At 40.8% G+C, this 24,678-nt stretch overlaps 2 protein-coding genes across 4 annotated transcripts in view; both read right to left on the bottom strand.

Moving 5' to 3' along the window:
* Positions 1–24,678, bottom strand: part of LOC119658469 (protein unc-13 homolog 4B) — a 114,274-nt gene that overhangs the window by 38,041 nt on the left and 51,555 nt on the right. Inside the window, exon 1 of one of the 3 annotated variants that reach the window (XM_038065890.1) lies at positions 19,150–19,622. The exons of the other annotated variants lie outside the window; for them this stretch is intronic. Within the exon in view, the coding sequence (XP_037921818.1) occupies positions 19,150–19,223 (74 nt within the window). The 5' untranslated portion in view covers positions 19,224–19,622. Of the gene's footprint in view, positions 1–19,149; positions 19,623–24,678 lie in introns of those variants that run through there. 3 annotated transcript variants of the gene reach the window in all.
* On the bottom strand, positions 4,807–6,990 carry LOC119658470 (succinate-semialdehyde dehydrogenase, mitochondrial). Its single transcript, XM_038065892.1, has 3 exons — positions 6,529–6,990; positions 6,179–6,467; positions 4,807–5,964 (listed from the first exon to the last, which is right to left on the bottom strand). The coding sequence occupies exons 1-3, from the start codon at positions 6,805–6,807 to the stop codon at positions 5,015–5,017; spliced, it is 1,518 nt and encodes a 505-aa protein (XP_037921820.1). The 5' UTR covers positions 6,808–6,990; the 3' UTR covers positions 4,807–5,014.

Raw genomic sequence — 24,678 nt, forward strand, 5'->3', positions numbered from 1 at the left:
TCAATAAAAATTATCGAACAGAAAATAGCGCAATAATAATATCTTTATAACTAACTCTTTATAACTACTCAGGCATTGCAAGTTTAGAAAATATATCATTTAAAGAGAACATCCAACGATTTTAAAGCTTTGGTGACGGCTTGGCTGTCAGTCAAACCATACCTCATCCGCTGGTAAGTTTCCCTTATCGCCAGTATCTCTACTACAAAAACGCTAGCACACCTTGGAAGACTGTCTGATTTATACATGTTGTATTTTCTCAAGAAAAATCCAGTTCCAATCCCACAGTCCATTCCGTAGATGCGAAATGCAACCTTGCTTGATGTGAAGGTCGAGTCAATGGAGATGCAAGAGTAGTCGAGAGCTTGCGCAATGGTTAAAGTGTTCAATTTGAAAATATCATCAGTGTCCAGTTGCCTTGACGGATACAATCCCAACATTACTCTCTTCTAGACTGAACAGCATGACTTTATTCTCGGCTATTTCGTGACCATAAATTTTGCATTCTAACCTTGATAATGATGGCAGATGAGTGTTGACCACAAAACAATTAGATATATTGGACTTCTGTCGCTGAACGACGACATTCTGACTGTATTGCCAATAAATGCGCTAACACTCCTGACATTTCCATTGTTGGTTCTGGCGTCATTGATAAAAACCAAGCAAACGGCTAATTTAAAATCTGTACAACATTGTACCTTTATTAACTATGAAAAAGCTGACTGAGATAGCTTTACCAACATATACCTAAATACGCAATGCTTCACCACTTTTCAGCAAGTCTTACAATCAGCAACTTCAAAACACAGGTACACGCTAATACGATGAATCCCCGAGATCTGGCCAAATTTTCTGATTTCAGAGATTGAGACTAGCTAAGGATTAAGGACTCCAACAGTGACATCCGTAAACAAGAAGCTTAACATAGAAAATCTAAATGGAGTCCCTGTCTGAACAACTGCAAATTCTCATCTGGCACCAGTCAGAGCTACCGGTCCACTGTTAGAGCCCTCGCCAATCTCATACAACACAAAGGCGAATCATATCGTTACCAAGCGTTAAGTATTACGCGGTAATTGTACCCGATATTCCATTCGCTAACGATTAAGATGGTTTTCGGGGAATCCACAGAACTACGATGCATGCCAAAACATCCTAATTTCACAATGACCTTAGACAGATGGTCAGTTACTGCGATTAACAGCCATCCATGGAATTTCAAATGAACAACTTGATTGACGCACAGGCTTGCCACTCGTTCGTGATGTGATAAGAAGACGGAAATGGCAGTGGATGGGTTACACATTGACGAGGGATAACAATTGCATTGCAGCCTATCCCATGCAGTGGAATCTACTCTTCCAAGATGGTCACCCCAAGGGCACTTGGCGTGGAACAGTAGTGCGAGCGTCTCGGGGAGTCGTGGAGGAAACTAAAGCGCGCTTTTGGTAACCGGGAGCGATAGCGCGTAGGTGTGGTTGACGCGCTATACCCCACCAAGGGGTGAAGGGCAACCATAGCTCGATAGCTGGGGTTCATCATCTATACTTGCCTCTGTAACAACACGAAAAAACGGCGGAAAGCTTCCAAAATCCCAGCTTTAAGTTCCTGGGAGAAAGGTAAGAACACCTTACTAGTATTAACAAAACCGTCGTAAAGCTGCGTAACTAAAATGAAAAATTCAAAAAACCGTTGCTGTCTTCGCTTTACTAAATTTTGTTTACCACAAATGTGCATATTCCGGTGACTACTTGTCGTCTTCTGTACTTGGGTTTGAAACATAATAAGCAATGTGACCATAAAACACGATATTATGTTTCAAACCCGTTAGAGATTAGAGATCAAACAAGCAGGGCGACGCTATGAGCTTGAGGAGGTCAGACCTTTCAGGAAGTAATGCAATACTCAGAAGCAGTATTCATATGCACACTGTGGGGATTTTAAATGCATGGCCTTTTTAGTGAGGTAGTCAAAAAACAGACGCAAATAGTCATATTCTGCTCGAAATATACCCGGAAATAGACACTTTCTGGGAAAGAGGCTTGGAGTTTATTGTGAATCTGATATATGTTAGTAGTACTTTATCCAGAAAAGTAGTGTGGATTATACCCAGCTTCACAATGAGCTTGCGCAGAATGCCGTGTGCTTTGCTCGATTAAACAATAGAGGTCTTTGAGAGGGATACGTTTTCCAGTGCGCTCAAGGGAGCCCAGTTCCGTAGAAAGAAAATCCGTGCCCGGGATATATTAGGAAGAAGACTTAATTAAAGGCTCAGTGGCAGACTCGATAGCGACAATCAAGGAGGCAGTCTAGAACAGGCCATCCGAAAATGAACCTTGGAGAGGCTGTGAAGGAAAAGATCACCAAACAAATTATCGCCAACCTGTTTTCTTCGCAAACTCAAAGAGAACCTGGAAACCCTGCATCATATCGTCCGGTCCGCTTGTTGGATGTAATAATGAAAATTATCAACTCATCGGATTGCTAGTATCGGTTCCGTTACATTCTTTTCACTATGCATGCAATTAAAACACTGCAAGTAACCTAGCAAAAGATGCGGTGAATTCTGGCCGGCGCAGTGTCATGTTGGCTTAAAATGTAGAAAACGCTTTCAACTCCACCAACTGCAGACGAATTACAGGGGTAGGCGATGAAATCGGTGCAAGTTTTGCATTCTGCCCCTGTATGATTACCCAGTTTGGTCGAAAATTACCTCCGGGGACCCCAGATAATGCATTGTCACAGCCCAAGTACCATCCGGCTTTCTATTGGAACTTTTGCAGTGGCTTACGATGCATCATGGAGTCTTTGTGCTTCCCTTCCCATAAGAGACTTTCCAGTACCTAAGAAATGTAGCATTTTACACGACGGAGAAGTGAAGGGAATTAAGTTCTAGTTGGAAGCGGCCGATATGATCTTGGCTGATGAGGAAAATGGAAGCGTTCTTATTAATGAACAGAAAGCAAATTAGAATTCGTTGGATATAAGGTCGCCTTTGAACTGGCACCGAGCGAAAGCTGTTGAGTTTGGTTTATCATCAGATGAGGCAATGCTAGAGGTGGCGGGCAAGATCCCAATCAGTATTCTCGTACATGAAATAGGTGTACTGTAGCCAAAAAAAAAGTACAGACAGAAAGGGCAGATCGCATTTCTAGGTGGAACGATATTTTATCGCGAATATGCGGATTAGGTATGAGGTAGCTAACTGCGTGGCCAAAAATACTATGCAGAGTGGCGCCTAGACGGTTTTCTTGTGTATGCGACTGAGTAAAAGGCGAAAATGTACGGTACTTTTCTTCCATCATACAAATTAAAGCAACAGGGAACGGGAGATGAACCACCTGTTTGTAGCCTTTTTGGCTGTAGGATATAAGACATATGGCTGCATCCGCGGAAAGCAGCAAATTAAAATCCGATTGATTGATGCCAACATAGAAGGGGCGTGACGTCTTGGGTCAATCTTAATATTGGAGTTGAAGGTTGAATTTTGAACGAAAGACGCTATTGAGCGGGAAAAGAGAAGTCCTACCTTTTCAACGAGTTTTATCGGGATCCGGTCCATAACCTGTCCCACCACTTTCCAGCGGTAGAGTCGAAAATTCAACCACCACCCACTGGAAAACGACGTGGAACCATGAGGAAACCAACTACCATATTACCCAGTTTCTCTGAAGGCACAGCGACTACTACAGAGAATAGCTACTTCTCTTTGGAATGGATGCGTCAGGATCCCAGAAGATTCGTTAGCAAAATCCCTAAATAAGACGTTGAAGGCGAACGTAAAAAAATGGAGAGTAGAATTGTGGGACATACTCAATTGCATGGCTTGCAACTTCCTCCGTAAATGTAGAAATATAAAACCCAGACAAGTAATACCTAAATGGTGGTACCGCAGTATCGGTTTTGAGGTAGGTTTTAGTGGATATTAATCTCGATCGCCCCCGCTTTAGCTTGGACTTTTACGCGACCTTATCTTTCCAAGACGTTTTAGCCTCCATGTCATCATCGGCGTCGATTAGGGAGCTTATTTTTAAATCAACACAAAACTAGCTATCTACCGGGAGAACTGCTCTTGCCACTCAAATCGAGGTGGTAGTCTCGCTCAATTCGTAATTAAAAACACATGTATATGAATTCGAAGTAATATTACAATATTTCTGGCTTCTTCCAATCTGTAGTTTGGGATTCGGGAAGAAAGCTGTACTGGGAAAAGCTCGGTGAAGGAAACTGATCAGGATACTAGATGTGATTTCCAATTAGGAGCGGCCTAGATGTTTTCAAGTCGTGCCTCTAAATGATAACATTAGATCATACCCGGTAAAAATGATGCACTCAATAAAAACTTCATCTGGGCAACAACTCCAAATCCACCTCACAATCTTCTTTGAGGGCCACCTGACTTCCACTTACCCCGGTCGTTAAATCAGCATCTGTGCAAAAGAAATCCAACTAATATTTTAACACCTAAGTTCCAAACGATCATAGGCACCTGGTAATAGTAACTGATCCTTAAGCGTTCAGTTCTATGTACAGATCCCGAAAAACTAAAATGCTTCCAAAAAAACGAAATGTGTAATAGGGAATGATGGCGTAGGGTGGGGCCTTCGATATAGTAGCGAGCTGAGTGGAGTGAATTAAGATTTTAGCGCTATGGAAAGGTGGGGCGAGGACAAAAGAGCCCCGTCAGTGCTAAAACCAAATAATCTTTGAAGCCCTATTTTATCGGCGTTTTAAAGAGTTTGGGAAAGATTACTGTCAATGTGCGACCGTTAATCACATGAGCCAAAATTACAATAACAACTATTTTACTGTACTTCAATCACATTTTATTATTATCCTGGATCGGAAGACTAGGGTATCAGGAATTGCTTATTACTAGAAACCAACATTGAAAAAGCACATTATAATCTTATTACATGCAATGGAAGACATTTGTCACTGAATTCTTTGAATTTAGCCTAATATAATCTCGATATGAGCAAACATATTCTCTCCTTCCGCTTTCTGACGCTTAGAACTTCAAGTTCCCAACGCACATGTACTTGAGGTAAACGTAGTCATCGATTCCGTGCCTGGAGCCCTCTCTGCCAAGGCCAGACTCCTTGATCCCGCCAAACGCCGCTTCCGCTGTCGATATCAGACCCTCGTTGATTCCAACCATTCCCACCTCCATTTTACGTGCGACTCGGAAAATTTGCTGGACATCTTCGCTGAAGAAATAGCCAGCCAACCCGCGCTGCGTGTCGTTGGCAATCTTGACGGCTTCGTCCTCAGTTTTGAATTTCATCAGAGATATCACCGGACCGAAGACTTCCTCCGTGTATAAAACCATGTTCGGTTTGATATTTGTGATAATAGCGGGTTTGTAAAATAGTTCTCCCAGCTCTTTGAGGCGTCCCCCACCGGTTATAACCGTTGCTCCCTTGCTTACTGCATCCTCAACAAAGTGTGCGACTTTATCGATTTGCATTTTGTTGATGAGGGGTCCAACCTTTACTTCGCTATTAGCGCCGTCTCCGATTCGGAGTCCTTCCACCCTTTCCTTCAGCTTCGATGCAAACTCGTCAAAGACATTTTCCTGAATGAGAAAGCGATTCGCCGATACGCAGGTCTGGCCGCAGTTACGGAACTTCGAAACCATGGCACCATCGACCGCTTTATCGATGTTAGCTGAGTTGAAAACTATGAACGGCGCGTTTCCACCCAGCTCGAGGCCAAGGCGTTTGATGCCATCCGCACAATTTCGATACAGGATCTTTCCGACTTGGGTAGATCCTGTGAATGAGATTCCTGCGACGTCGGGACTTTTGCAGAAAAGTTCTCCAATAGCTGGGGCATGTTCACGACCTGATGTGACGATGTTGATAACACCGTTCGGGATTCCTGCTTCTTGTGCTAATTTTCCCAGTGCGAGGGCTGTTAGAGGGGTATCTTCCGCTGGTTTTATGACCACCGTGCAGCCTAAAGAATGAATTATTGTGAAAAATGGGGAATGGAGCAGAGAATCGTACTTGAAGTGAAATATTCAACGTTTAGAAATCGCAAGACGCGAGAACGAATGACGAAATGCGAAATCGAGATAACATCGTTGATTGACAACAGACGGTTAAATCTCTAAACACATTGAATAAACTTCTCGTTGAACTCTGCCTTTTGATTGTGTTATTAATCGAACCTGCTGCGAGCGCTGCGCCCGCCTTCCGTGTGATCATTGCATGGGGAAAGTTCCAGGGCGTTATGAGGCCAGCCACGCCGATGGGTTGTCGCATTATAAACAATTCACGATTCGGTACGGGACCCGGAATCACCTCGCCGTAGATACGGCGCGCCTCCTCCGCGAACCACTCCACAAACGAGTCGCCGTACACCGCCTCCCCTATCGCCTCGTTAATCGGCTTGCCTGATTCCGCGGTCATGATAGCAGCAATCTCTGGGCGATTTTGCTCGAGCAATCGAAACCATTTCTATCAAATTGAATTGATTAAATCGCGTCAATTGACTGCTGCGTTGCTGAAGCAAACTAACCTTGAGGAGTCCTGAGCGTTCCTTGGCCGTCAGCCCGGACCACTCTTCGGAGTAAAAGGCTTTCTTCGCGGCCTCGATGGATTTCTGTGCATCGGTCGAGTCCATATCCGGAACATGGGCAATTATTGATCCAGTTGCCGGATTGTAGACTTCGAAGGTTTTCCCGCTTGCGGCTGACACCCACTTGCCGTCGATGAGGGCTTTGTCTTGGAGCAGGGCCGTGGACAGTCTTCGCAAACCACTAATTTGCGTGGCACACTTCCGGGCGATGTGCAACATGTTCACGGCAGTGGAGAACTTGAATGCAATTTGTCAAAACACAACTTTCCGGAATTTAAACTTGAACGACACCCAACCACCGACAGATCAGAACAATCCAATATTTCACAATGACATCCGAGCGGCTGCTGTCACTTTGACGGTGCAATAGATACCGGCGTGCGCGTGCCGAAGCGAATGTTTAAGGGAAACCGAGCGAGATAAATAATGGCGATTGCATAACATTTCCATTAGCGAGAAAACAAAGGAGAGATAAACGACCAGAGAGCCACAGTGAACTTGAAGAGAGTGAAGCCCAGTTCTCTTAAGCTCATGAACAGCTGATGGTTCCATTGGAATATTCCAACCGATTTTATTATGAACGGAAGTGACGTCACAAACCAGAAGTACAGGAGGAAGAAAAGGTGCTTTGAGTTCGAAAATTGATGAATTACAGTGACACATGGTTGCAGTTGGACACTCGTTTCTTTTTAATAACATTAAACGTTTGGCTTAACGTATGTACACGGCGCATCCATTTTAATAATAGTGGGTGATAAATTTATAAAATGGTTTGTTGAAGAGAAGCACGAAAAAATGCAAGCTATGCTGAAATGAAATCCATTTTTATTGGTTTTTTTTCTATTTCTAGGTTTGTTTGAACGAGATTTCGAACATAAGACCTTTGTACATTTTTGCGGAGAATGAATGGTTGCATAGGTTTTAAAAGTGAGTTCTGTCTAACTTTAAATTTGAGACAACAACTCTATTTTTGCTTACGAGTTCCATGGAGATAGAGCTTTGGTCTCGATTCAAGGTTTCAAACCGGCCGTTTTCGGTCGTTAATTTCATATCCATGTAGTGTTTATGAATATTCGGAGCGAATAGCACCTGTCGGAGCTTTCGATCATGTTGCTCCGCGAGCAGAGTTGAGGTAGCATTTGATGGGCTGTATCTGCCCAGCGAACGATTTCGGTATTCACCCAGGGGAATTATCCGTTCAGTAGAACGAAGAATTGAGGAGCTCCTAGATTCAGGACATTAGCAAAACAATCTGTTAGCATCTTTTTCTCCATAAAATGTTGGTGTTCTTCCCCCATGAAGCGGTCCGCAACAAGAGTTAGACGCCCCCACGCAACCTGCCGGTAGATTATGGATGATAGCGTCCCAGGCTTGGATTCCGTCCCCAAATAAAAAGTTTAATCTCGCTCTTACGGCCTACACGGTAGCAGGGATTCTTCCGCTCTGCATAGGAGAAAGAAACTTAGAGTTAGTTATCGAAGCCTAAGATGTAACCGGGAGACCCATCATCATGTCGCGCGATTTTCCTTATATACCTGATAGGAAAGATATTGGAAAGCGTCCTTTATAACAGACTTAAATTATAGAAGTCCTATCGGAATGACAGTATGGCTTTCGCTAAGCTCGTTAAACGATCGACGTGGTGTGTGGTTTTGGACCTGCTATACCGTGGTGGCGTGAAAAATGCATGTAATTCAGCCAGCTGTGAACGAATAGAACGTCCACTGGTTAAAATTAGTATCCCTAGATGCCAAGTTACTCGAAAATGACTTTCCTTAAAAGGAACAGTTTGGTAAGATGAGGGAACTTCGCAATACAGTGCTCAATGTTGGATCTTCTCTTGGCAAATGTGATGCGAAATGTGATCCTTTATTTCTCTGTGGCGAAAGAGTTAAGGATAATTGGTTGATTTGGCTCTGATTGTCGCGGCAAAGCAACCTAAGGATTTGAGTGTAATTACGCGGTATTTCTAGCGATTAAATTATTTAAAATAATTAATATTTACTTTTTTCTATTCGCTAGTGTTATTTATTGATCTTGCAAATACCAATATTTCGGGAACCACTTGTTTTCTTCATCATTGCTAACAAACCCTTGTTGTGATGAAGGGAACAAGCAAGTTTTAATCTAACGATGTTGAAGCGTATGCTAATGAAACCACAAGCACGGGTAATTGGCTGTGCTGATCAAGTTCTTTGTTCGAAATAGTATGAAGCCAGCGTTTCCTGACGACACGTCAGAGGCAAGTGTTGAGGGGGGCTTGGAGCTTTCTATGCGCAACCGTCATAATACATAAATACAGAAAGAACATAACATAAAAGTCTGAAATTCATTTTGACGTAGAGATAACTGCAATCCTAGGTTTGAAGCAAGGCAGCGAAGGCGGATCCAGCGCAGTTAATACGTTGAGCAACATCAACTTCTTTGTAACCGTCACTAGAAACTACGCTGCCTAAATATTCAAAAGGATTAACGCCTATGATAATAATAATAATCGTTGGCGCAACAATCCATATTGGATCAGGACCTTGAAGTGTGTTAGAGCACTTCATTCAAGACCGTAACGGTACACTAGGAGGCAATGTGGTCAGCATTGCGCTCGCCCGAGATTATTACCTTGATTTGACTCAGGTACTCATTCACAGCTGAGTCGACTGGTATCCGACGTCAAATCACGATACAAATTCCACTGCCACCAGTGAGATTTGAACCGCGACCTTCCGTATGACAGCCTAGTGCTCTAACCACTGAGCTATCCGGACAGCCTATGATACTCTGCCTATAAATGCAGATAAGAAGAGTGAGATGACCCGTCAGTCTGAGAACCTTCGTTTTGTTGATATTTATTTTCAGTCCAACTCTATCTGCCTCTCTTTTCAAATCCAGGGCTATTTGGTCAAATGGTCAGATGTAATCGAGTCCAGATGTTTCGGGAAAGTTGGCATAGGAGTCCATTAAACTCCTCCATATCCCCCAGGCAAGGCAGCAAGAATGACATCGATAACAAGATGAAATATTATCGATGACAAAATGGAATCCTGGCGGATTCCACTTTGGACATCAAATTTTTTCTGAGATTTTACCTCAGTACAGCACGTAAAATTTTGCACCATCGTATGTTGCTCTGATGATAGCTATTAGCTCCTCCGGAATGGCCTCCTGCGGAGAACTCTCCAGATACACTCTTTACTCATGCTATCGAGAGGTGTCTCGAAATCGATGAAGAGCAGGTGTAACGGACGAACGAAAGATCTAAACTCCTCGGACTGTTCCAAAATGATCCTTGGGGTGTTGAATGCAGGAGGAGCCGGAACAGAAACCAGCTTGCTCTCTGTCGATCAATTATTCGGGGTGTTTTTTGATGCGTTCCAGGATTATTTTAGCTATTATTTTTGCGCCGGAAGGGAGCACACAGATAGCCTTCCAATTGTTTCCTTCAAGGCCCTTCTTTGGAATGCTAACGATCATTTTCTCCTCTACTCTCAAGGAAAGGTCTCGAGAACACAAGATTTACCAAATGAGGGTATCCGCGATCGATATGGAGTTGCACCGATGTTGCGAGAGAGGCGTTTTCGATGACATGGTCACCCAATTCGCGCTAACGAATATTCAGTCGCCAAGATTGATCTGAACATCGAAGTCGACAGTAAGCGACCAAGAGGTCGGCCCAAACAACGGTGGCTTGATACGCTGAACGGGGATTTGAAAGTCTCGCGATTGCATCTAGATCAGGCATTTGATAGAATCAAGTGGCGAGACCGATCACGACGAGCCGACCCCGCTTGTGAACGGGACAAAGGCTGAAGAAAAAGGAGAAGAGCCCGTGACCACATGTTACGATGATTACCCCGCCCCGTCCAATCAGCAAGATGGTTTTCCTAATGTCGAGTGACAGCTGGATCATATAAGTGCTCGATGTTTAACTTGGGGGGCTGCATTTCTCCAATTCTGCGAGAAGTGGCGTACGCAACGTCCAAGCCAAAGTAAGCGTTTTTATAGCAAGCTTTGTGCTCGAACAATGTCCAACCAATGAAGAGGCGGTCGAAGCTATAGAAATCCGCAAACCTCCCCTTGTATTTCCCCCATTACATTTCTGAGCAAAATATTGTCAGTATTGGCATTCCGATTATCCATCACGATCACAATGTCACCTATAGGAAGCCTCTACTGAACTGCATGTAATTGATTATAGAAAGGATCATTCTCCACTCCATCGGAAACCTTTCTTAGTGCACAGCAATGTAGAGTTATGATGGCCCGGAATCTTACAGTTAGAATCCTGTCGGAAATCGGCTCCTAAGTCAACAGAGTACGCCTATTCCGTCTTCACATCAATATCGGTTGTTGATTGCCGTCTTGCGAATCCGATAAAACTGCGAGAGGAACACATTGCCCTGCACACATTCGGCAGAGGATAGAAGGTGAGTTAAAAAAAATATTGCAACAACAGAAACTACCACAAGGCTCGGTACTAGGTCCCCAAGTTCTCGTGGTTTTGGTCGCAGAGAAGATTGGTAGGTGTATGCAATGTAGACAATAAGAGTGGTAAATTAATAGGTGGGAAAGGTTGGTTTGATGTTGGCGGAGGAGAGAATGGAAGGGTTGATTATGAACAGCAGGAAGAGGAATTGAAGGGTGATCCAGTTTGAGTATAAATGGTTATCCCCAATATCATGAAAGTCTTCGAGCGAAGCCACGAGAAAGTGAAGTACAAACCACGTAGTCTTCCTGTAACCTATCCTAACTTACCATAGACTATTAGTTGAAAATTATTAAATAAATTATTGTAATATATTCCATAGCTTCCGACTGAAAAGTTTTCAGTTCATAGCATATTATCAAACTATTTACTATACTTTACTAACTTCAAAACTATCTTTTGAGAAGATGCAATGGGCAATGCTATTTACTAAACGTATATAATCTCGTCATTCTGATTCCAACAAATTTCTTGGAAAATTTCAATTATTCCTCAAACAAGCTGAAAGTGCCCCAAATAAATAACAAGATGATCTGAATTATCTCTTTAGACTTTATCACTTCGCTCTAGTAAATTTCGCAGTTTGCTGAAGGAGATAACACAAGTGTAAATACGAATCACACGGTGCTGTGACGGATGCTAATTATGTGAAAGCATTTTCCAGTAAATTGCACTCACCTTGACGATACACATCAACCTGTATTTTTAGAATATTATAGCAAGTAGATAATGAGAAGATATTATCTGCAGATAAGTGGGTAATATACATTACCACGAAGAAAGTAAACTCGTACGAAAAATAACCAATTTAACTGAGTCAGTGGCACCCTCAATTATTATACTTTACATATAGTGCGTATCTATCGACAATTTCACTTTTCCAAATTGGAAAATCTGAAAAACCCAACAAAAGCCCGTACCTTCAAATTGAATTGATATTTTCAGTTATTGGGCTCCTCTGTGTAGCACATTTAGGCCCTAGTTAGGCTATCATTACAGCAGTTCAGAATTTTTCAACAAGTTATAAAACATAAATTTAACGATGTATGAAATATGACACCAGGAAATCGAAAGAAATTTCCAAAGAGAAGGAAATGGAATTGTTTGTAATATTTCGGATAACCGATTAGAGTTTGTCACTTGGAAAACCACAAATACGTCAAAAAAATTTACTTGGTGCATTTCGTTGACATCTTATCACTGGAAGCCAGATAAAATGAAGTAAACTACTTTCGCTATGTTTGGAGGCTTTTTCTTTGAAATCGATATCACATTGATATCCACATATTTTGATTCATATTTAAAAAAACATAATTCATACTTCGTTAAATTTATCCTCTATAGTGTGTTGGAAAAATTCCTAAAAATTTGTCTGAAAAGCTATAACAAGTACCTTAGAGTGATGAAGTAATGGATAGGAGTTTGTAGTAGAGTTCATCAACCGATCATCGTTGCCGGCGATTTCAACGCTTGGTCCACAGAGTGAGATAGTAAAGAGATAAACAACAGAGAGCAAGTCGTATTCGATAATTGACGCCATTCGCGGTTCATATGCTCCTTCTATAACATGATGTCCAAGTGACAAAGTTATTGATGGAACGAGAGGTTGTTTGAGGGCGAGAAGAAAATACCAGCACAGCAGACGCTGGACCAACAAAGCGAAAGCTAAGGAGAGCCAGGAATGGAAGCAAACGTGACTGCTATAAACAATTATGCGATAAAATGTACATCGATCCCTGGCGTAGAGTCTATAGGATATGGATAAACTCAGCGAAAACGTTACCAAAAAATATCTGGGCGGAGCTGCTGCATATTAGCTATGCCTCAGTCGAAGCATAGCTGTTGATTCCGGAAATAAGGTATTTGTTTGATAAGTCACTTTGTAGCCAGAAAATGAAAAATCTTCTATAATTTCATCAACTGAAATATTGGCTACCAAACCCCTCCAAAATGGTAGATATAAAAACTCGCCAGTCACTACTTAGTGGGGATTCCTCGGTAACTGCAGAGGAATTTCCTCAGGCATGCTTGGGAATTGGAAATAATGAAGCGCCATGTTTGTACTTATGAAAACTGCAGTCGACAAAAAGGTAGGTGCATTTATCAGTTACTTCCCTGGCAGAGCGAGTGTCGCAAAAATGGTTTAAAACTGAGAGGAAGAGATGATAGTTAGGATTTTACATGGTGGTATTATCCCAACTATATTTTATCTATCTTCAGTGCAAAAAAGTAATCTTTGATTGTCAATACCATTTAAAGAATTCATGAAAGATGAGACTTGAACCTATGTTCATGGCTTCGAAACGATTCTCTAACGACCATTTTTAGACCAAGTCCTGAGGAGGGAACAGAACACATTAGAACTATAAATTTAAAGAAAACTAATGAATACCAAATGTAACAATGTATCTGAAAACATCGAGTCATGTACTAATGTAATGTCGCTTCTTTCATCCACGGTTGTTAATTCGCCCTATATCCTCGGAGTCCAAACAGATTCTGAAAGTCACCAAGCTTAAGGGGTGCACCGACCGAACTACCGTCAGTAGTCAAACAATGAGGAGATAAGGTTCGTCGTTTTTAGTAGCAGGAAATTAGTAGCAGGTATTGTCAAAAAAAAACGCCAGTAAATTCTGGACTTGCTTCAGGACTGTAACAAAAATCCTCAACCAGTCACCTGAATTCCAGCGTCAAAGAAAAAAAGTCATCAGAACTACTATCAAAGATTACATCAGGAGCGCCCGTAGGAAAAACATGCGTATGTTCGGTCAACAAAGCCGCTTCTAATCGAAAAGAAGATCGAAGACGGAAAAAGGTTAATCGACGTGGCGAGAAATTGCCTGGTGCTAGAATTTACATACTTTACATTACAAACTTTTTTCAACATCAAATTGACAAAATATGCGAGTGAAACCATCGTATCCGAAAACGGCATAACCAGTTCAATGGCCTAAGCAAGGGCTTAAAGTAATGGTGAGAAGCAGTGTTCAACGAACCCAAGCCAATTGTCAATCGCTAATTAAATGGATTCGAAGTGAGTGGGGCCAAATCAACAATGATCATATTTTAAGACTCTATGCTAGTTTCTAAAGGCAAATAAATGAATGCTATAAAATGAAAGGACATTACATCAAACATTAATCTAAGTCTCGCAATGTCGTCCGTCCTATTGCTCTCTATGGTTCTGAGTGTTGGCCGACTATAAAAGACAATGAATGGCATCTTGCGGTAATGGAGACGAAGATGCTGCGTTGGACTATTGGCGTGACACGTTTTGGTCACATCCTAAATGAGGATATCCGCGATCGGTATGAGTTGTATCGATCGTGGAAAAACTGTTTGATATGCTGGATGGGGATTTAAAAGCATCGCGATTGCATCCAGATTAGGCATTTCATCATCAACGGCGCAACAACCGGTATCCGGTCTAGGTCTGCCTTAATAAGGAGCTAAAGACATCCCGGTCTTGCGCTGAGTTCCACCAATCCGATATCCCTAAAAGCTGTCTGGCGTTCTGACCTACGTCATCGCTCCATCTTAGGCAAGGTCTGCCTCGTCTTCTTTTTCTACTATAGATATTGCCCTTATACACTTTCCGGGTGGGATCATCCTCATCCATACGGATTAAGTGACCCGTCCACCGCACCCTGTTGAGCCGGATTTTATTCACAACGGGACGGTCATCCTCATGTAGGGGGCCAAAAATTCTTCGGAGGATTCTTCTCTCGAACGCGGCCAAGAGTTCGCAATTCTTGGTGCTAAGAACCCAAGTCTCCAAGGAATACATGAGGACTAGGAAGATCAGTGTCTTGTACAATAACAGCGGAACAGTTTTTGTAAGCTGAAATAGGCTCTGTTGGCTGAAAACAACCGTGCGCGGATTTCGTCATCGTAGCTGTTGTCGGCTGTAATTTTCGATTCTAGATAAGAGAAATTTTCAACGGTCTCAAAGTTGTAGTTTCCTTTCTTCATTGTTTTCGTTTGACCAGTGCGATTCAATGTTGTTCGTTCTTTTGGTTTTGGCGCTGACGTTGCCGCCATGTACTTCGTCTTGCCTTCATTAATGTGCAGCCCGAGATCTGGCGTTGCCTGTTCGATCTGGATGAAGGTAGACTGTACATCTTGGGTTGTTCTTCCCATGATGTCGATATCGTCAGCGTAGGCCAGTAGTTGGATGGACTTGAAGAGGATGGTGCCTCTTACATTTACATCGGTATGGCGAATCACTTTCTCCAGGGCCAGGTTGAAGAGGACGCATGATAGGGCATCCCCTTGTCTTAGACCGTTGTTGATATTGAATGGTCTCGAGAGTGATCCTCCTGCTTTTATCTGGCCTCGCACATTGGTGAACATGCGAGAGTGGGCTTTTCCCTTGGGACCATATTGAACGCTCCGCCAAGCTGGCTGACCCAGGAAGACTTGCAGAAGAATTGTGGGCATTTTGACGGGGTGTGGATATTTTCAAAATAGGAATGCTACGAGATCATTCTTATCCATCCGCCTATAGACGTATCAGACTTTTGATGCTCAGTATAAGCAGATAGCATCATACCTATTAATAGAAATCTTGGGATACGTAAATGAATCTGAGATATACCGTTAGAAGGAGCCATCTAATAAAATTTATTCTCTGCTTCCTGGGTTGGAATGTTCGTGAGTGAATTATCCGTGCTGGTGCAGTTTTTTAGAGTTTTGTGTGAAACAAAACCTTATTAGAATCGATTCAATGTTTGCCCCACCGTCTATCTGTTTGTCACAAGCGATTTACTAGGAAACGGGTGGAGCTATTGCCTCGAAATTTGGTGGGAACATGTGGTCTGTGAGTACCTTTACATCAAACGGGAGACAACATTTTGCGTTGGGTTTACGGTCGAGCTCCAAATACAATTTTTTTTCATAGAAAATGGTCATATGGGGTATCAACTGAAAGGGTTCGATTAGTGCTTTTCGAAATTATCATTTGTTAGTTCATACTGGATGAAACATATGGGAGTGAGGGCTCGTTTTCAACCCAAAAATCTGAAAAAAATGCAATGATGCATTTATATGAAATCTGGGTCTCAAAATGCATCTCATTATGATATCAACTCAAATTGCGCAACTCGACACGGTGTTTGTAGAGATCAAATGGGAGAAGCCAAAAATGTTTTGTTAAACTTGCAGATACTTATATTTCGAAGATAACTTGTCTCATTTTTTAGTACTGTGCCTACATACAGGAAACAGATGATCTTCGGAATATCGTGTACATTCACAGAAATAATCCATAAGAAAAATTTGAAGAGACCATAATCATGCCACTGTATAGCACGTTGTCTTTGAAACTCCCATCCAAATACCTGTTTACATAAAGTGAAAAATGGTACAATAATAGATTTTTGAATTTTTTAGAAAGCTGCCTCTTTAAGCTTATCCTGGAAGAGCAACATTTGGCATCAATATAGGCATATTTATAATTTAGAACCAAATAGTGGAAAGTTTGGTGGAGATCGTACTATTATTGCAAAGTTGTGGCAAACCATTCATGTAGATTTCTTCCGCACAAATTATGATAGAATGTAAGTAAGACATTGAAGTGAATAGTGTGAAATACTAAATAGAACCATAGTGTAACATTATAATATATTTTCATGTTACAATTTTATTTATACAATTTTATACAAGCAAACTTACTGTATTTCCCAGCAGAGTTATCTTAATTTCTACTGGGTTTCAACTCCCAGACATTGAAAATCATAATACAATTAATTCGCGTGGCAAATGCAGTTCGTTGATATAGTTGAGCAGGTGTAGCGACTGGAATCCGAATGATATTACTTTTTATAGTCGATAAATGATTATAAAGCAGGAAGGTGCTTAGTAAATATGGATTCATATTCTCGCTTTTGTTTTCTCAAAGTTTCAAGCCAGATGTAATTCTTTTCCCCTTCTATACATGAGAGTGATTGCGGCTATGAGTTTTATTTTCTTATATTCTGTAAAAGATATTACTTTATCACGGAATGGAAAACGTGATTCAGTAATGTGTGGAAGAATTATTCCGCGCGTGTTAGTTTACCCACAAATTGATGGGTCCATGAACTATAGATGCCAAGATCTGCTGTCGGAACAAGCCTTTCTTTTTATCATTTCGGATAAGAGAATACGCTTAACTTTCAATTAAACAATGTTATCTATAAACACCCTCAACAATATATTTAAGGTTCGCGGAATCTCCTTACTTGTAGATAAATTGAGAAATAGAGCGACACTAGGTAGAAATTATTCTTTTGTTTAACACCATATTCTGGCAAAATTCTTTTAGATGACAAATGAATTCGATGTTGGATTGAGTATAACACTGTCCATTATTAACATATGTACATCCCGATTTTCTCGTAAATGGTTTTAGACTTGATTTCTTGTGCTCCGTAGATAATATACATCGTTTTGTATTATCTATATGAGTACAAGCAGCTTAACGCAGTCCTGGGCATCTTTTTCAAAATTATACTGATATGTTCATTGGAGGTCTCAATACTGAGCCAGCATAAGAGTTTTTAAGTGAGCATATAGATGTAGCTTCACCACGTAGTAATTAAACATGAACAACTTCAAAAGTGAAGGCATTCCATCAGAATTATATAGTGAGTGAATCCGAAGTGCCTTGCTTACGAGGGGCATCCCAGAAAAGCTTCTAGTTTTATCAGTGAAAGATATGACAGCACAAATTATCTTAGATCACGAAGGCGTAAAATTTAGCTAGAAGTTGAACTTTGGGAGAAGAGTGGATGAGAGTTGTATTCTGGACAATTGTGGTGCATTGAGAGTTTAGTAGACACACATAAGATTGCTTTCTCACCAAGTAGCGCTGAATGTCAAGAAGGATCTGCTCCTACTCTCGTCACTATAAGAAAACACAACTGTGTACAGGTCAGATATCATTGGAAAAATTGACTAGAAAGCGAACATAACACCAGAAAAAAAATTTTCTTTCTGTGGAGCGAGGAGTATACAGAACATAATATTTGAAGAGGTATGCCAAATTTTACGTGCAAACTGCCTTCATCCAGATGGAGCAGGCAGCGCGAGATCTTGGGCTGCACATCAATGAAGGCAAGACAAAGTATATGGTGGCAATGTCAGCACCAAAAACCAACCAACCAACAACATCAAACCGCACTGGTCAAGCGGGAAGAATAAAGATAGGAGAATACAACTTTGAGACCGTTGATAGTTCCTCCTATCTAGGGTCAAAAATCACAACCGATAACAGCTACGATGAGGATATCCCTGCACAGTTGATGGCAGCCAACAGAGCCTATTTCAGCTTACAAAAACTGTTCCGCTCGAAATGTCTCACCATAGGGTCAAAGCTCTTACTGTACAAGACTATGATCTTGCCAGTCCTCATGTAGTCCTCGGAAACTTGGGTTCTGAGCAAGAAGAATTGCGAACCCTTGGCTGCGTTCGAGAGAAGAATCCTCCGAAGAATTTTTGGCCCCTTACATGAGGATGGACGATTCCGTAGCTTACATAACGAAGAAATCTATGAGCGATACCATGACCGTCCGGTTGTGGATAAAATCCAGCTCAATAGGTTACGCTGGGCGCGTCACTTAACCCGTATGGACGAGGATGATCCAGCCCGGAAAGTCTATAAGGGCAATGTCTATGGTAGAAAAAGAAGACGAGGTAGACCCTGCCTGAGATGGAGCGAAGGCGTAGGTCAAGATGCCAGACAGCTTTTAGGGATATCGAATTGGTGGATTTCGGCCCAAAACCGGGATGTCTGGAGTCCCTTATTAAGGCAGGCGTAGGCTGTTGCGCCATTGATTGTAATGATGATGCAAATTTTCGATATCCGGAGTAAAGCTCATGTATTGGGCCAACAGCAGTAGATAATAAGCGAGGCAACTTTTCCACATTTCCACAATTAACGAAAACGAAACTTTAAACGGTTTTAGATGCTTTCAGAATGTATCATCTTCATATTCTTAAAAAAAACCGCACTAGTCACCACACTCTAATTAGCACCTAAACAGGCAAATATATATATCTCGTTAACTTATATTCGTAAACTTATATTCGTATCCACTGACCTGAACCGCGATTTCGTTGAGAATTTCGGAGAATGCGTCTTAAATATAATAGTATATAGTCCTTCGGAACTCATCTTCGCTATGATCACTTTCCGCAATGTTACACGCACTAGTAGTTTCTCCTCGGCCACTGATACACTACTTTTATCTACAAAGTTATTTAAACCACTTTTATAATCTTATGCTTGCAGATCCGCACAATGGGTTCACACGCGATAGTAAAAAACTCCAGAATATCTGTTGAGTGAAGTACGATATACCCCTAAAATAGCTTACAAATTTGACCAAGGGAAAAACTTCTGACTCATTAGCAAGTTGTGTGTTCGGATGAATCTCAAGAGGGGTTTTCCTCCGGTTAAAAAGTGCTAACTATTTAGGCCCATTATCTGTTAGGCTGCAATATAAAGCACAGTGAAAAGATGGTTGTAGGTAGTTGCTACTATTGTCGATTCCTTCATGTACGAGCGAACTATTTACACCTCTAAATATGGTCCCAGCTTCAACATCAGTTTTGTTATGATACTCAGTGGCAGGAACATGATGTAGCAAATATCAACCGTGGGATCACTTTACACTAATTACTGTTACTCTGAAATTACTGAAACAACAGAAAGTTGTTCAGAAATAATTAAGTTATTAGTTTTCGATGATAGAAGCATGTGGTTAGGGGAATACAACATGCAATTCGACGGGTAACAATTTTGGAATTCATTTCTTTTGATTGACGAGATGTTGTACCCTCACTTTAATATTATATAATACTGGCGGAAAGCTGAAAATATTGCGCTATATTCTGATAAAACCGGTTTTTCCCATTCCGCACTGAAATATTCATTGCTCCGGAAGCGTGAGTTTCAGCATTCACCAACTACAGATGTATAATATTTTGCGTTTTATCCCCTGCCCAAATCTCAAATTCACCATAAAAATATGTTCAGACTAGACTCAGACTTGGCTTCAAAAAGAAAACGTGATAGAGTTCAAGCGTGAATTGGGAGGGGCAGGAGATTGATTTCGACAACTATTTGTACCCATGTGGCCAAAAAGCAATTGAAGAGCTTCCGATGAATGTAGCGAGTTTTTTCAACACGTACAATTTAACCAAGACTGAAATTAAATGAATTTATTAACAACAAAAAAAGGAAAATATAGAAATACTATAATATGCATTCTCCCAGCATTGTTTCTATGCAAGGAGGTTGTGTTATGGAGTCAAGTTCAGGGGCATGGCTGGTCCCTAGAAGTGAACAATATCTCGTACCTCTCTTGGCAGAGTACTTCTACTTTCAGAGCCACTATAGCATCACTAGCATAAGGTAAATGTAAATTATTACAAAATTGCAGCGCAGGAGATCCAGCTGAGACTGGAGAGTTGGTCCCTCGAACCTCATAAAAAACTCTTTAAATTTCCGAGCTTACCTGGCTGTAGAAGGATTAAGTTCAGTGATGCGTGGATTTTCCAAACTTCAGAGAGGGGATGAATAGGAACATGCATCCTGCAAAAGCTTTAGCCATGTTGATGTAAATTTCCGCTCATTCGACTTAAGCTAATGAAAGGTCAAAACTTACGAGCCAGTAGTCCTAATCAAAAGGTGTAAGTCAAACCAATGAGTGAAATCCGACAAGATCAACATCGTTGAAACGGTACTTTTCATTCAATGGCGAAAAATTAAATGTGCCTTAAGTTCAATATATTTATCCCTAAAGTCAACAAGTCGGTTAAGTTGGAAGGTTTCAAAGTAATATGGTTACCAGTAAAGCTCTATACATACGATCCAACCGATAGCGCATCTAGCATTGGACGTGTTAGATACAAAAGAATTGTTTCATGCATTTATTATGCAGCAGCAGGCGTCCCAGATACGTACAGACACAGCAAAGCGCAGATCAGAATGCTTACCAACAATTTTTTCCCAGTGGTGGAATGCGTTCCGGTAGGGAAATTGAAAAACTATTCCACTGGAAACGAAAAAGCATAGACACACGCATGAGTTTTTCAGGAATTGTTCCGTTGGAGGCCAATCTTTATCAAAATGTACCCTTCAAAAATTCAATTATATTTTTATTTATTTATTACCAAACAAGGTATACAATATATAATAATAAAAAATGCAATCATACAAAATACAACACACGGCAGGTTACAAGTAATACATGAAATTACAAAATAGAAAGCAAAAAGTAATAAGAGGCGTCGAGATTGGAGAAAGGATCACAAGGATAGGAGGTTCCTAGTAAGGATGTTTTTGAACTGGGATCTAGATAGGCTGGTGGAGTAGTGCGCACCGACACTGTTGAATATACGAGGGCACCTGCTATGAGTTCATTAAATGCATTAACAGTTTGGTGCTGATATTCTTTAAGCAAGGATCTATGGCTAGTGCGTTTTGGTTGGCCGTTGAAGATAATATTAGTAGAAAGAGCGCCAACATTAACTGCACTACGTCAAAGGAGAAACAGGCTGAAATTAGTGTTCTCCTTGAAGAGATTCAGCCTATATTTATAAGGGGGAGATTCTGAAAAATGTGTGGGTCATAACGGTCTCTGCAAAAAGCAAGAATTGTTTCTGGATAGATTCGATTCTGCCACTGTGAAGTTCGTAAACTGGCTTCCAAACAATGCAGGCGTATTCAAGCAGTGAGCGTACAAACGTCATATATAAGAACTTAATGACTCAAATGTTCTTGAACTCCTTCGCTCGCCGTTTGATGAAACCAAGTTGTTTATTTGCCGTGGACAGGACTCTGCCATATTGCAGATTAAGGGGGTCATCCCGTGTGAAGGCCGTTTTTTTTGGCTTTTTTTTAGAATTTTTTTTTGTGAAGAACTGGATAAAGATACAAATACGAATTTTTCACCATAGATTTATTAATATCTTGAGCGTGCATAGTAATTTTTCCAGTCCGATCGCATAGTTCGTTATTGAAATACAGAGTAATTTATACACCCATCTCCAAAAAAAGGTGTCTTTCTGCCGCCACGCTAGAGGGCGCTGCGATCATCTTAAAGAAAAAAAAATAAACAGCATTTTAACGTGCGAACTTAACTACAGTCTGCAAACTAGGATTATTAAAAAATATTAAAAGCTAAATTTTTGGTGCCGTGCTAAACTTGGTGTTTTTTTACGGTTTCTTCACCGAATAAAAAAAAAATATTGAATGAATCGCAATTATCCTAGTTTGCGGACCGTAGAAATATGTTCTGAATAAGTGGTGAAAATTTCATAGAATCTCGTTTGATAGATTTTGGGCTATGGTGACAGCCGATTTTCAACATGCAGTTTCGAGAAAAACGCATTTAATAAGTAAAATGCTACTTTTAGCCATAAAACCTGATCATTAATCTGCTATACCTAATCCATAAACCTTAGGTTTCTACAAGAAGCACATGTACAGCCTTGGCTTCAATTCTTGTCCTTTTAGCGAACTCATTCGAACGTCATTCGGACGTATTTATCGGTTTATTACGGCAATCGACATAAATCTGGCATGTGACTTGTCATGTGTTTAACACTATAATTTGCAAACGACTACGAATATCAAAAAATTACTTTGCCTATATATTCTACACTCCATATAGATACAATTGATGCCAAAAAAAAAATTCGATTCCGCGGATCCGACACACAAGCAAAATTTGCTGTCCAGAACTATACCAAGGTTGATGACATAATCGACTTGTTCAGTCTCACATTATCGACAGAGTAGGGATGAGTCGTAGTTAAACTCTTGCAAGAGAAGCCTATGATGTTGCATTTATTAGCATTCAGATAGAGATTATTATGAATACACCAAAGTTTGCAGAAATTGCAGCTTGGATTGAAGAAAGTCTGCGTCAGATTGACTGCCGATAGTATGGTAAAGTTTCAAGTCGTTTGCATAGAACAGGTTAGGGATGTCAGACAACTCGTGTGTTGGAAGTTGGAAATGAAAATGTTAAATAGAGGAGGACCTAAATGACTATCTTGCGGTACTCCAGGAGACTTGAAAACCCTCCTGGATATATGTCCTTGAAACTTAAGGAATTGAGTTCGATCTAGAAGATAAGATTGAAGTCAACTGAGTAAGAAACTCAATATACCATAGTTACGCAATTTGCTCAATGGAACATGATGATCGCCTCGGTCGAAAGCCTTGCTGAAGTCTGTATAGATCGCGTCCACTTGGCGTTTTTTTTCACTTCACAGAGGACGTTAGAAACTAGAATGATGAGATAAGTGGAGATCAACCTACCTTTTCGAGACCCATGTTGTTCGTTGAGAAGAGGTTCAATGAAATGAGTTTATTATAGATCAGTTTCTCGAATAGTTTAGGGATAACTGACAAGTAGCAACACCTCGGTAATTTTCAACGGACTGTCTGTGATCACTCTTAAAAATGGGTGTGAGATGAGAGAACTTCCACATGGGTGGAAAAATGCCCATTGAGATGAAATACCTCCTCAAAGACTCAACGATGTACATGCGCAATGATTTCCTTTCATCATACAAATTCAAGCCGTGAGATGAATTTTCTTGGCTTTTACGGCGCTGACACACTTCGCGCTGGACCCGCTGACAAGCTCCAGCTACTGGAAAGTATGAATACTCTCATAGTAAATGCATGGAAAAATTCTTTTCTGTTTGGCACGTTAGATGATGGACACTCTAGCTGCTGGATAGTATAAATACTTTCGTCTGTGCTGTACTGAACACGCACCATGGTGGAAACACTAGTTGCTGAACCGTTTAATAAGGACTAGGAACGAACCTCTTAACATGGACTTCTTTTGTAAATTTACTATTATCCACTAAAGAGTTCCAAGGTGTTTGACTACTATGATGAGGTACAATTGCATAACTTTCCAATTCCAAGTTCCTAATTTCCATCTGAACAATGTGTTGTTGCTATAATTTGAATAGTGAAAATTCGAATTAATTTTTGCTTTTGCAACCACCGACATTGAATGTGAAGTTCAAGGTGGTTAGCAATGGCGGCGAAAGTATGTGTTAGCTCCTGGAAATAACTTATGAAGGCGAACGTGTGTGGGGATCGGAGATTGCGTGAGGTACAGCATCGAATGGATGAGGTAACGTTTGTGGACCACGGCGGTAATGGCAATGATAACTTCATCTCACCACATAAACTGGATTCATTATGGAAATATTTCATACAAAATCACTCCCCATTATTAGGTGGTAAACTAAAACTAATTTCGATTATGAGCATGTTTTAGGGGGCCAACTTGATAACGGTATCCTATTGATAAAACATACACATTTGACATCCATTTATTTTACACAAAACCTTAAAAATGAAAATAAAATTGCACCATGTCCTCCATTTAGTAGTATTCGATTCCTAGAAAGATTAACCTCGATGACCACTAGCCTAGTTCGGCTTTCCGGCATCTTGTGGTGCATTAAAATGGTATGTTAGAAGTGCTTGTAATTGGTAGTTCATAAAGTAAAATCCTTTATAAGTATACATATGCTACTGCTAATTTTGACATTGGTTACTAAATGAATTTTTCTGGAGCGAGACACCCCAA

This window comes from Hermetia illucens, chromosome 5, assembly GCF_905115235.1.
Source record: "Hermetia illucens chromosome 5, iHerIll2.2.curated.20191125, whole genome shotgun sequence".
Classification (NCBI taxonomy): domain Eukaryota; kingdom Metazoa; phylum Arthropoda; class Insecta; order Diptera; family Stratiomyidae; genus Hermetia; species Hermetia illucens.